Genomic DNA, 13,276 nt, shown 5'->3' with positions numbered 1-13,276 from the left:
GGTTCCCATAATTGGATAATTCTTTGAAAAAAGTTATCATTATAAAAGTACTTGGTCTGAGGGTAAAAAAAAGGTATCCATTGTTAAAGTACTCTACACACTTCAATTGCTATTAAATTCGAAAGATTGCACAGGCGTGTGAAACAATTTTGCAGCTAAGGGGTTTAACCCAACTCCACTGATCCTTTCAAAATTCGGTCAGGAAGTGGTTATAGTTTCTATGGTAACAGGCGCTGAGGCCTAGTTAAAACTCATCCCCTGTGTTGCCACGGGTAAAATCATGTATGCAGATAGTCATCCAGCTAAAGGACGCTAGGCAAATAAATGTAGGGACAGTGTTTGGTTTGCGGAAGTTATTCTAGTTGTCGTTTCTATGGTAATGGGACGCATATGCCCTTGTGGCGGAAGTGTGGTCTGGCTGCTCTCGCCCTGGATATGGCAGTCAATTTTTCACGGACATGTCTTCTGTATTTCGCGCTTTCCCTTACTACAGCGCTAGTATCTCAGTCATACGGAGACCAAGGAGAGTTTAGCCCCGGACAGGCCTCCCTGCCGGTCGGGAGCATCGCTGCCACTCGGAGGTAGGGATTATGTGAGCTTGTCTATGGAGACGTGGCAGACTGCAGTGGTACCTGGGCCTCTTCTGAAGCAGCCCCATGATACCGCTGTCCTAGCTCTAAATAGTACACTGGAATAGTGCTATTCCTGCTTTGATCAGTTTTCTGGCACCATCCCAACTCTGAGCAGCCACATGTCATAGATAGCACTATCCCATATATCAGACATCCATATATATTAATTGCAATCTGCATTAATGTTTTGTAGCATGCTTATTATAGCTAGTAAGCTTACTTAGTATTGCCTCACATCTGAGGTGATATATATATATATATATATATATATATATACACAGGTATACCCCGCTTATACAGCGGGTTAGGGACCGAAGCCCCGCTGTAAAGTGAAAACCGCCTTAAAGTGAAACAAGGCAGTTTTAGCTTTCTTTTCAGTGTTTAAAATCTTAAAAACATGTTTGAACTAACATATATTAGGGGTGCAATAGTGCTACGTTTAGTTTAACACTAACGTGTGTGTGTATATGTATGTATGTATGTATGTATATATATATATATATATATATTTCTCCTCAGGAAAACAATAGACTTGCATGCTTTTTGGTACGTTGCATTCCAACAGGTCCCAAATTTCAATATAAATAACAGAACTATATGTGATTTATGTCTAAAACATTTTACACACATCAGGCAATCTTCAATTCCTAATTAAATGGATGCTAAACATGATTCGGACAGAGCATGCAAAAGCAGGAATGTAAGGTTACGAGCCAGCCCATAGCGGGTTCAGCACCTGGGTAGCGCTTGCTGATTTGTGGCTACATTTAGCTACCAATCAACAAGTGGTACCCAGGTGCTGAACCTAAAATGGACCAGCTCCTAAGCTTTCATTCCTGCTTTTCAAATAAAGATACCAAGACGAAAAAATTAGATTTTAGGAGTAAATTAGAAAGTTGCTTAAAATTGCATGCTCTATCTGAATCATGAAAGAAAAATATTGGGTTAGCATCAGGGCTGCACTGGGAATAAAAAGCAGCCCTGGAAAAATTGAAGACCAGCCCTATATTCTGTTGAATGCATAGAATGTACACACTTATTTTATTGGTACTTATTTACACAGTACAGGTGACCCTCGTTTTACAACGGTTCAATTTACACCATTTCAGAATAACAACCTTTTTTCCCCCAGTCATGTGACTGCTATTGAAAAGCATTGAGAAGCAGTGCATTTATTAAAATAGCCGGTAGGTGGAGCTGTCTGCTTGTGTTGCAGCCAAGCAAGCTGAAATTAATCAGTTTAACCAGACCTGAGCTATCGAGCAGATTTCAAAGGAACAAGATCTTCCTGTCTATAAATCAGTCCAAATTGGAATGCATAGAAAGTTTGCAGAAAAATGCAAGTGAAGTCTGTGTTGTGTGATTATTTTATTAGGTTTATAATGCTGTTTAGCAAATGTTTTTGTTCATTTAACTTAGTTTAATTATATAGCATTTTAGCATTTAAAGTCTTCATTTCAAAGCTTTAAAAATAATGTATTAGGTGTTACTTATGACAATTTCGAGAGGGGCCTGGAACCTATCTCCCTCACTTCCCATTGACTTACATTATAAGCTGGGTTTCAATTTACAACGGTTTCGATTTACAACCATTCCTTCTGGAACCTAACCCCGGCGTAAACTGAGGGCTACCTGTACTCATTTATTGCTATGTTCAACTACACAGAGGAGCTAAACGCATATTTTCAGTGAGCTCTGGTGTAGCAGTGGAATATTGGTCCAGAGCCAAACACAGCTACTGAGCCAAAAAAGGGGCGGCATATGTGCATAGCTGTGTTCAGCTCAGGATTTGCCAATCTGAACATTATTTTAATTATGTTTTTTGGCTTTTTTTAAAGGTTAAACAGACAAGTATAGGCAAGCAATAGTGCAATATATCCCTTTAATATTTACTTTCACAATGTCTTATACCATTCTGTATGTAGGAAAAGTAAAGCTGTGTATGCTTTGCTTGATGGGTTACAATTTACAGTGTATTGCACAATTTGGCTGCAGAATATAAACAGACCCAGAATGCTAACCTTTGAACAAACGTCCTAAACTAAAAGTAAAAAAAGAGTGAGTTTTTACAAATTGCTTGCACTGTTCAAGTATTTGATCATTTACACAAAGAAAATGCTTACACCGTTCAGCAATGTCTATTTTAGCTTGTGGTTATATAGTTGTTTTTACAAGACCAAGAAGTTGCACTGACATCTTTTTGGTCATCTAGCAACACTTTGTGTAAAATATGTGAAACCACCACAAATGAGTATCAGAAGCTTATAAGACTTTTTGCCTCATAATAATTAAGCATATACATATCTATCTCTCTCTCTCTCTCTCTCTCTCTCTCTCTCTCTCTCTCACTCACTCACTCACTCACTCACTCACTCACTCACTCACTCACTCACTCACTCACTCACTCACTCCACACACACACACACACACACACACACACATAGAGACAAACAGACACATAACATACTTATACATACACATACCCCCCAACTGTCCCGATTTTCGCGGGACAGTCCTGATTTTAGGGGTCTGTCCCGGGTTGCTAGCCATCTGTCCCGCATTGCCCCATGCATTAAAATGCATTTTTTTAAATTCTATTGGGCACATACTCAGAAGCAGCTGGCTTTTCTCTCCCAGGGTTATATACCTGTTAGATTTCTTGGGGAAAAGTAATGGTGTGTGGGTTAAGCAGGAGTAGGAAGGCTGTATACCCTCTGACCTCAGGTAATGGTGACCTCTAACCCCTGGTAGTGATGACGTCTAACCCCTGGTGATAATACTAGCATGCCTTCAGTTTTATACGATGAGCAGTGCTAACACCAGGGTAACAAACAGTGGCAGCCTCAGACTGCCAGCTAATGTGCTTGCCAACCCCAGGACCCCATACAATGAGTTACAGATACCCATATATGATGTAGTGTGTGTGTCTATCTGTATCTAGAAGTGTGTAAGTGTGTGTATCTGCATGTATAAGTGTAAGCTGTGTAGTGTGTGTATCTGTATGTATAAGTGTGTGTGTGTGTCTGCATGTATAAATGTAAGCTATGTAGTGTATGTGTATCTGCATGTATAAGTGTATACTATGTAGTGTATGTGTATCTGCATGTATAAGTGTATACTATGTAGTGTGTGTGTATCTGCATGTATAAGCCCAGAGGCAGAACTTTTCTTCACTTTCTGCAATGAGATTTTTTTTTAGTAAAAACATTTTCTGCAGGTCATTTTTAAATAAAATTTAATTTTAAGTTAGGCAGTTACACTAAGGCACTAGTTCAATTGCAATGTGTTGGTTAACTGAAGAATAAAGCCATTTTTTAACAATTTATAACATAATGCAGTAGTTAAAAATTGCATTGCAAATTAGCTGCATACAAAAAAAGAAATTGTAAAATGTTTCTTGAAAAAATTTGTTTTCTTTTCTCTTGGTCTAACATAGAAACGTAGTAATAAAAGATTCAATACTCATATGGTTGTCTTGCACTCAGAACAAACGGCTTTGCAGACTGGAAAAGGCTAAGGGGCGGGTTTGGAAAAATCTCTTAGAGCAAGTCAACAATAAAATGCACTGCTGCTTTGCAGTGCTACTGCATATTAGACTGTTCACTTCAAACAGCAGTTAGCTCTGGATGCACTGTGATAAGGAAAACTTACACAGTGCAGCCAGAGCACAGCTCTGTTTAAAGAGAACTGTCTAATGTAGAGCAGCACTATAAAGTTAACGTGCTAAAAGTTCCTGAATGTGTCCTGTTCTTTCTGCAGACATGCTGCATTTTCTGCAATGACATCTCAGATCACAGTATGTTCTGCCTTGGGGTGTATAAGTGTAAGCTATGTAGTGTGTGTGTGTGTATGCATAAGTGTATGCTTTGTGCTGTGTGTGTGTATCTGTATGTATAAGTGTGTGTGTGTATGTGTAAGTCTATGCAATGTAGTGTGTGTGTGTATCTGTATGTATAAGTGTATGCTATGTAGTGTGTGTGTGTGTGTATCTGTATGTATAAGTGTATGCTGTGTAGTGTGTGTGTATGTATAAGTGTATGCTATGTAGTATGTGTGTATCTTCCTGTATAAGTGTATGCTATGTAGTGTGTGTCTGCATGTGTAAGTGTATGCTATGTAGTGTGTGTGTGCATATGTAAGTGTATGCTATGTAGTGTGTGTGTGTGTGTATTTTTGCTAACTTTAAAGGCCAGAAGCTAGATTTATGAGGAAAGCAGAGAGCAGTTTTAAAGAATCTATTATTAAATGTCCAATTAAGATAAAACATATTTAGCACTGTCTCTGCAAAGGCTAATAAATACAGAGCTCACATAGCTATACCAGTGGTTTGAGCTTGTGTCTGATTTGCTGCCTAAGTGTATTAAAAGATATGACTTTATTTAGAATGTTATTTATATTACTTTGGTCTTATGATTTTTTTTATAAGCCCCGCCCCTGCTCCTGCCCACCACATTTAAATTTTTTGCCGCGGGGGGTCCCTCTTTTGAATTTTTAAATGTTGGGAGGTATGCATACATATAGACACAGACACATAACATACTTACACACATACATATAGACACACAGACATAACATACATACATACATACATACATACATACATACATACATACATACATATAGACACACAGAAACATAACATACATACATATACACACAGAAACATAACATACACACATACATATAGACACACAGAAACATACATACATACATACACATAACATACATACACACACATGCAAGCACACACACACACACACATACATACAAACACACACATATACATACAGCAAAAAGAAATAGAAACACAATTACACATAATTTCAGGTAAACAAATGTTTAAAAAAACAACAGAGAACAATTATTAACTCAGTGCTCTCTAATGTTATCTACATTGATTAAACAAAATAAGACTGCCTGAATCAGTTCACACGCACACAACATTTATTTTTTTGTCACAAAAAGAAAAAAGACTGTATTGGTGCATATTTGACAAAAACTTATACACTTACAATCTCTACTCTCTACTCAGGGACCCCAGGGCAGAACATGCTGTGATCTGAGATGTCATCGCAGATAATGCAGCAGGTCTGCAGAAAAAACAGGACACATGCAAAAACCTTCATGGGAATTAATTTTGCAGTGCGGAGCTTCATCAGGCTTTTCTCTTCAAACAGTGCTGTGCTGTGGCTGCACTGTGTAAATTTTCCTTAACAGAGTGCAGCCAGAGCTGTTTGAAAAGTAAAGTCAAATATGGAGCAGCAGTGCAAAGTAGCAGCGTATTGATTTTTCAACCCCGCATACTAGCCTTTCCCAGCCTGCATAGCTGTGACTCCTGAGTGTAAGACATTCTTATGAGCAATGCACCTTTTTTATTACTACATTTTTACCTCATAATTAATGTGATGTTAGACCAAGAGCAAAGGAAACAAATTTATTCAAAGGATATTCTAAAAAAAAAAAATTCTGAAGCTAATCTGCAATGCAATTTTCAGTTGCTGCAATATATTATATTAAAAAAAAAAACTTTAAAACTTGCTTTTTTCTCCAAATAATCATCAAAGTGCAATTAAGCTGGCGCCTTAGTGTAAACAGCCTCATTTAACTTTTTATTTCAAAGTGAACTGCAGAAAAAATGTCACTAAAAAAAATCTAATCGCAGGAAGTGAAAAAAAGTTCTGCCTCTGGGCTCAGGGAAGAATGTAAAATACTTGAAGCAATGCATAACAAACAAGCAGACTTGCTCTGAGCAGCAATCCGGCCCTGGTTAGGCCACGTTTTCTTCATTTTTAAATGTACTACACAAGCAAAAGGTATATTTCACCGCATTCACAACAAATCAGTAAGGGCGAGTAGAGAACTATCTTAACGTAAAGGGGCATTTATAAGTGGCTGGTAAATACTACCGCAAGCTTGCAGTTTCACTTTGTGCTAAGCTCAATTAACCAGAGGTCAGTTCCAAGCTTATTTATACCTAACCTTAGATTGATGGGCGTTGTTATTCAAATTGATGTGCACACTGCACTATTAATCTGTTTGCACAATTATTAGCTGATTGCTTGTTATTGCTGATTATATGTACTGTATGGATAAATGTGCAAGGCTTTGTCCTGTTATTGATATATATGGGTCGATTTTATCAAGCTGTGGTGGAAAGGGGCATACATACATGCCATTCTCCCCCGCAGCTTGCATCTGGTGGGCTAAATTCCACTGCTGGAATTCAGCATTGCACAAGAACGCAATTTTGCGCTGTTGTGCAACGCCGCCGACTATGCGCTGTAATGCTCGTGGGATACTTCTCTATCAGACCGAACTCGGCCAGTAGTCTTGTTATCCCGGTGTCGAGCCGGAATGATAGGGAATATCCCAGAGCAGAGAAAGATAAAGAGATGAGGAGAGCGGCACTCACCACAGGCAGGACAGTCCCCAGCGGTAACAGGAGCAGTCCAAAGATAAACCACTTGAAAAGTCAGACAGGCAGGGTTTGGCAACAGTAAAGCAGTCCATTTGCACACCACTAGAATGGTCAGGCAGGCAGGGTTTGGCAACAGTAAAGCAGTCCAACAGTTTAAGGGTTAAGGAAGGTAGAGCAGGCAGGCAGGTTCAGCAACAGCAAACAATCCAGCAGTTCAAGGGTTAAGGCAGGTAGAGTAGTCAGGCAGGCCGGTTCAGTAACGATAAGAGGCACAGGAGAGAATGATCTGTCACACCCAGGAGCACACAAGGCAACACCTATACTTGGGCAGTGACAGATCGTTCCTCCCAGTTTCAAATAGGCGCAGAGTCGCGCCTCAGAGGTCCGTCCGGCATCTGGAGCGTGCAGGAATGACGTCAGCGCCGCACACATCTAGAGCCGACACTGCCCCTGACAACGAGCAGAAAAGGAGACTCCGCGCCCCTAGCAACGGCTAGAGCGGCGTGGCGTGACACGCACAGGCAGGAGCTGTCAATCTCCAAAGTCGGACTAAGAGGTGGCGAGGTTAGTGTAGCAGCGGTCAGATTACCGCTGCTAGTTAAATACAGACTGCAGATTCTCTTGTGAGAACCTGCAGTCGTAGGGGGTCGAAGGCTGGCGAAAGCCTTAGATAAATTGACCCCATAGTTTATAGCATTTTTGCCTTTTTTTTTTTTTTTAAATTGTTTTTATTATATTTTTAATAAATTGTGATATGTACCAGATTCAACCTCTAAGTATACAGTATATTTGTTGTTTTAGGAGTGGACTAGATATTTTTTCCCTAACCTTATAGCTGATTATTTACTGTTGCATATAGATATTTAAGATATTTTTATGTTAGAATGAAGTCCAGGATTACTTTATTGAGAGGCCCCTTGCTAAGGAGGAAAACACTTTGCTTTGGTGGAGAGCTAGCAAAGATATAAATATCCCACATTGTTAAAAATGGCAAAACCCTGCTTATGCATCTCAGACACCTGAACACCATCTGAGCGCCTGTTCTCTGCTGCAGGCAGAATAGCTTGCAAAAAACATAATTTATGTAAGAACTTACCTGTTAAATTCATTTCTTTCATATTGGCAAGAGTCCATGAGCTAGTGACGTATGGGATATACATTCCTACCAGGAGGGGCAAAGTTTCCCAAACCTCAAAATGCCTATAAATACACCGCCCACCACACCCACAATTCAGTGGGGTAAGAAAGGAGCGAAAGCATCAACAAGGAATTGGAATAATTGTGCTTTATACAAAAAAATCATAACCACCACAAAAAGGGTGGGCCTCATGGACTCTTGCCAATATAAAAGAAATGAATTTATCAGGTAAGTTCTTACATAAATTATGTTTTCTTTCATGTAATTGGCAAGAGTCCATGAGCTAGTGACGTATGGGATAGCAAATACCCAAGATGTGGAACTCCACGCAAGAGTCACTAGAGAGGGAGGGATAAAAATAAAGACAGCCAATTCCGCTGAAAAAAGAATCCACAACCCAAATCAAAAAAGTTTTAATCTTTATAATGAAAAAAGAAGAATCAAACTGAAACAGCTGCCTGAAGAACGTTTCTACCAAAAACTGCTTCTGAAGAAGAGAAAACATCAAAATGGTAGAATTAAGTAAAAGTATGCAAAGAAGACCAAGTTGCTGCTTTGCAAATCTGATCAACAGAAGCTTCATTCTTAAAAGCCCAGGAAGTAGAAACTGACCTAGTAGAATGAGCCGTAATCCTCTGAGGCGGGGATTTACCCGACTCCAAATAAGCATGATGAATCAAAAGCTTTAACCAAGAACCAAAGAAATGGCAGAAGCCTTCTGACCTTTCCTAGAACCAGAAAAGATGACAAATAGAATAGAAGTCTTTCTGAAATCTTTAGTAGCTTCAACATAATATTTTAAAGCTCTTACCACATCCAAAGAATGTAAAGATCTTTCCAAAGGATTCTTCGGATTAGGACACAACGAAGGGACAACAATATCTCTACTAATGTTGTTGGAATTCACAACTTTAGATAAAAATGTAAATGAAGTCCGCAAAACCGCCTTATCCTGATGAAAAATCAGAAAAGGAGATTCACAAGAAAGAGCAGATAATTCAGAAACTCTTCTAGCAGAAGAGATGGCCAAAAGAAACAATACTTTCCAAGAAAGTAATTTAATGTCCAGAGAATGCATAGGCTCAAACGGATGAGCCTGTAAAGCTCTCAAAACCAAATTTAGACTCCAAGGAGGAGAAATTGACTTAATGACAGGCTTGATACGAACCAAAGCCTGTTCAAAGCAACGAATGTCAGGAAGATTAGCAATTTTTCTGTGAAACAGAACAGAAAGAGCAGAGATTTGTCCTTTCAAGGAACTTGCAGACAAACCCTTATCCAAACCATCCTGAAGAAACTGTAAAATTCTAGGAATTATAAAAGAATGCCAAGAGAATTTATGAGAAGAACACCATGAAATGTAAGTCTTCCAAACTCGGTAGTAAATCTTTCTAGACACAGATTTGCGAGCCTGCAACATAGTATTAATCACTGAGTCAGAGAAACCTCTGACTAAGCACTAAGCGTTCAATCTCCATACTTTCAAATTTAATGATTTGAGATCCTGATGGAAAACTGGACCTTGAGATAGAAGGTCTGGCCTTAACGGAAGTGGCCAAGGTTGGCAACTGGACATCCGAACAAGATCCGCATATCAAACCTGTGTGGCCATGCTGGTGCCACCAGCAGTACAAATGAATGCTCCATTATGATTTTGGAAATCACTCTTGGAAGAAGAACTAGAGGCGGAAAGATATAATCAGGTTGATAATTCCAAGGAAGTGACAACGCATCCACTGCTTCCGCCTGAGGATCCCTGGACCTGGACACATACCTGGGAAGTTTCCTGTTTAGATGAGAAGCCATCAGATCTATTTCTGGAAGCCCCCACATCTGAACAATCTGAAAAAACACATCTGGGTGAAGAGACCATTCTCCCGGATGTAAAGTCTGGCGACTGAGATAATCCGCTTCCCAATTGTCTATACCTGGGATATGGACCGCAGAGATTAGACAGGAGCTGGATTCCACCCATGCAAGTATCCGAGATACTTCTTTCATAGCTTGAGGACTGTGAGTCCCACCTTGATGATTGACATACGCCACAATCGTGACATTGTCTGTCTGAAAACAAATAAACGGTTCTCCAGAAGAGGCCAGAACTGAAGAGCTCTGAGAATCGCACAGAGTTCCAAAATATTGATTGGTAATCTCGCCTCTTGAGATTTCCAAACCCCCTGCGCTGTCAGAGATCCCCAACCTGAAAGACTCGCATCTGTTGAAATCACAGTCCAGGTTGGACGAAGAAAAGAGGCCCCCTGAACCAAACGGTGGTGATCTAACCACCAAGTCAGAGATAGTCGAATATTGGGAATTAAGGATATTAATTGTGATATCTTTGTATAATCCCTGCACCATTGGTTCAGCATACAAAGCTGAAGAGGTCTCATGTGAAAACGAGCAAAGGGGATCGCGTCCGATGCTGCAGTCATGAGACCTAAAACCTCCATGCACATAGCTACTGAAGGGAATGACTGGGACTGAAGGTTCCCGACAAGCTGAAACCAATTTCAGACGTCTTTTGTCTGTTAGAGACAAAGTCATGGATACTGAATCTATTTGGAATCCTAAAAAGGTTACCCTTGTCTGAGGAATCAAGGAACTCTTTGGTAAATTGATCCTCCAACCATGTCTTTGAAGAAACAACACAAGTTGATTCGTATGAGATTCTGCAGAATGTAAAGACTGAGCAAGTACCAAGATATCGTCCAAATAAGGAAATACCGCAATACCCCGCTCTCTGATTACAGAGAGAAGGGCACCGAGAACCTTTGAAAAGATCCTTGGAGCTGTTGCTAGGCCAAAAGGAAGAGCAACAAATTGGTAATGCTTGTCTAGAAAAGAGAACCTCAGGAACTGATAGTGATCTGGATGAATCGGAATATGAAGATAAGCATCCTGTAAGTCTATTGTGGACATATAATGCCCTTGCTGAACAAAAGGCAGAATAGTCCTTATAGTCACCATTTTGAATGTTGGTATTCTTACATAACGATTTTAAATTTTTTAGATCCAGAACTGGTCTGAAAGAATTCTCTTTCTTTGGAACAATGAACAAATTTGAATAAAACCCCAGACCCCGTTCCAGATATGGAACTGGCACAATTACCCCAGATGACTCCAGGTCTGAAACACACTTCAGGAAATCCTGAGCCTTTACTGGGTTCACTGGAATGCGTGAGAGAAAGAAACTTCTCACAGACGGTCTTACCTTGAAACCTATTCTGTACCCTTGAGAAACAATGTTCTGAATCCAATGATTTTGGATTGAATTGATCCAAACATCTTTGAAAAATCGTAGTCTGCCCCCTACCAGCTGCGCTGGAATGAGGGCCGCACCTTCATGCGGACTTGGGGGCAACGGTTAGCAGCCCTAAATTTACCCTTAGATTTTTTATCCTGAGGCAAAAAGGCTCCCTTCCCCTCAGTGACAGTTGAAATTATAGAATCCAACTGAGAACCAAACAATTTATTACCTTGGAAAGAAAGAGATAGCAACGTTGACTTAGAAGTCATATCCACATTCCAAGATTTAAGCCATAAAGCTCTTCTAGCTAAAACAGCTAAAGACATATACCTGACATTAATTCTAATGATATAAAAAATGGCATCGCAAATGAAATTAGCATGTTGAAGTAGCTTTATAATGCTATACACATTATGATCTGGTACTTGTTGCGCTAAAGTTTCCAGCCAAAAAGTTGAAACCGCAGCAACATCAGCCAAAGAAATAGCAGGCCTAAGAAGATGACCTGAACATAAGTAAGCCTTCCTTAGATAAGATTCAAGCTTCCGATCTAAAGGATCTTTAAAAGAAGTACTATCTGCCGTAGGAATAGTGGTACGCTTAGCAAGAGTAGAGAGAGCCCCATCAACTTTGGGGATCTTTTCCCAAAACTCCAATCTATCAGTTGGCAAAGGGTACAGTCTCTTAAACCTTGTAGAAGGAGTAAATGAAGTACCCATACTATTCCATTTTCTCGAAATTACATCTGAAATAGCATCAGGAACTGGAAAAACCTCTGGAATAACTACATGAGGTTTAAAAACCGAATTTAAACGTTTACTGGTTTTAATATCTAGACTCCTCCATATCTAATGCAATCAACACCTCTTTTAATAAAGAATGAATATACTCCATTTTAAATATGAAGATTTATCAGTGTCAATATCTGAGGCAGAATCTTCTGAATCAGATAGATCCTCATCAGAGATAAATAAATCAGAATGCTGTCGGTCATTTAAAAATTCATTGAATTTATGAGAAGTTTTAAAAGACCTTTTACGTTTATTAGAAGGTGGTATAACAGACAGGGCCTTCTGAATAGAATTAGAAACAAATTCTCTCACATTAACAGGAATATCCTGAACATTAGATGTTGAAGGAACAACAACAGGTAATGGACTACTACTAATGGAAATATTGTCTGCTTTTGAAAGTTTATCATGACAACTAACACAAACTACAGCCGGAGGAACAGTTACCACAAGTTTACAACAAATGCACTTAGCTTTGGTAGAACCGACATCAGGCAGCAGCATTCCAGAAGTAGATTCTGAGACAGGGTCAGATTGAGACATCTTGCAATATGTAAGAGAACAAAACAACATATAAAGCAAAATTATCAATTTCCTTATATGACAATTTCAGGAATGGGAAAAAATGCAAACAGAATAAGCCTCTGGAAACCAGAAGCAAAAAGAAATAATGACTTAAATAATGTCAAAAATCTGGCGCCAAGTATGACGCCCACAATTGACAAAATATTTTTTGACGCCAAAAACGTCTGCAACAAACACGAGCGTCATAGATGACGCAACTACGTGAAAACTCTCGGCGCCAACTAAGACGCCGGAAATGACGACATTACGTCAACAAACGTAATTCTCGCGCCAAAAGTCTCTAAATTATAGCATTGTGTGCTCCCGCGAGCCTAACAGCCCGCAATTTAGAAAGAAAGTCAATTTGAAAAATTTTCAGGTAAGAAAAAAATGTATTCATATGCATTTCACAAAAATGAAACTGACAGTCTGTAAGAAGGAAATATACTGATTAACCTGAATCATGGCAAATATAAGTACAAACAT

At 39.3% G+C, this 13,276-nt stretch overlaps 1 protein-coding gene across 1 annotated transcript in view; it reads left to right on the top strand.

Annotated features, from left to right (window-relative positions):
- The first annotated feature begins 248 nt into the window (after window positions 1-248).
- Window positions 249-13,276, top strand: part of POFUT2 (protein O-fucosyltransferase 2) — a 256,062-nt gene continuing 243,034 nt past the window's right edge. Inside the window, exon 1 of the mRNA XM_053698775.1 lies at window positions 249-581. Within this exon, the coding sequence (XP_053554750.1) occupies window positions 391-581 (191 nt within the window). The 5' untranslated portion in view covers window positions 249-390. The remainder of the gene's footprint in view (window positions 582-13,276) is intronic.

This window comes from Bombina bombina, chromosome 1 (genome assembly GCF_027579735.1).
Source record: "Bombina bombina isolate aBomBom1 chromosome 1, aBomBom1.pri, whole genome shotgun sequence".
NCBI classification, from domain to species: domain Eukaryota; kingdom Metazoa; phylum Chordata; class Amphibia; order Anura; family Bombinatoridae; genus Bombina; species Bombina bombina.
Note: the sequence above shows the minus strand (reverse complement) of the source record. Positions and strands in the feature narration are given on the sequence as shown.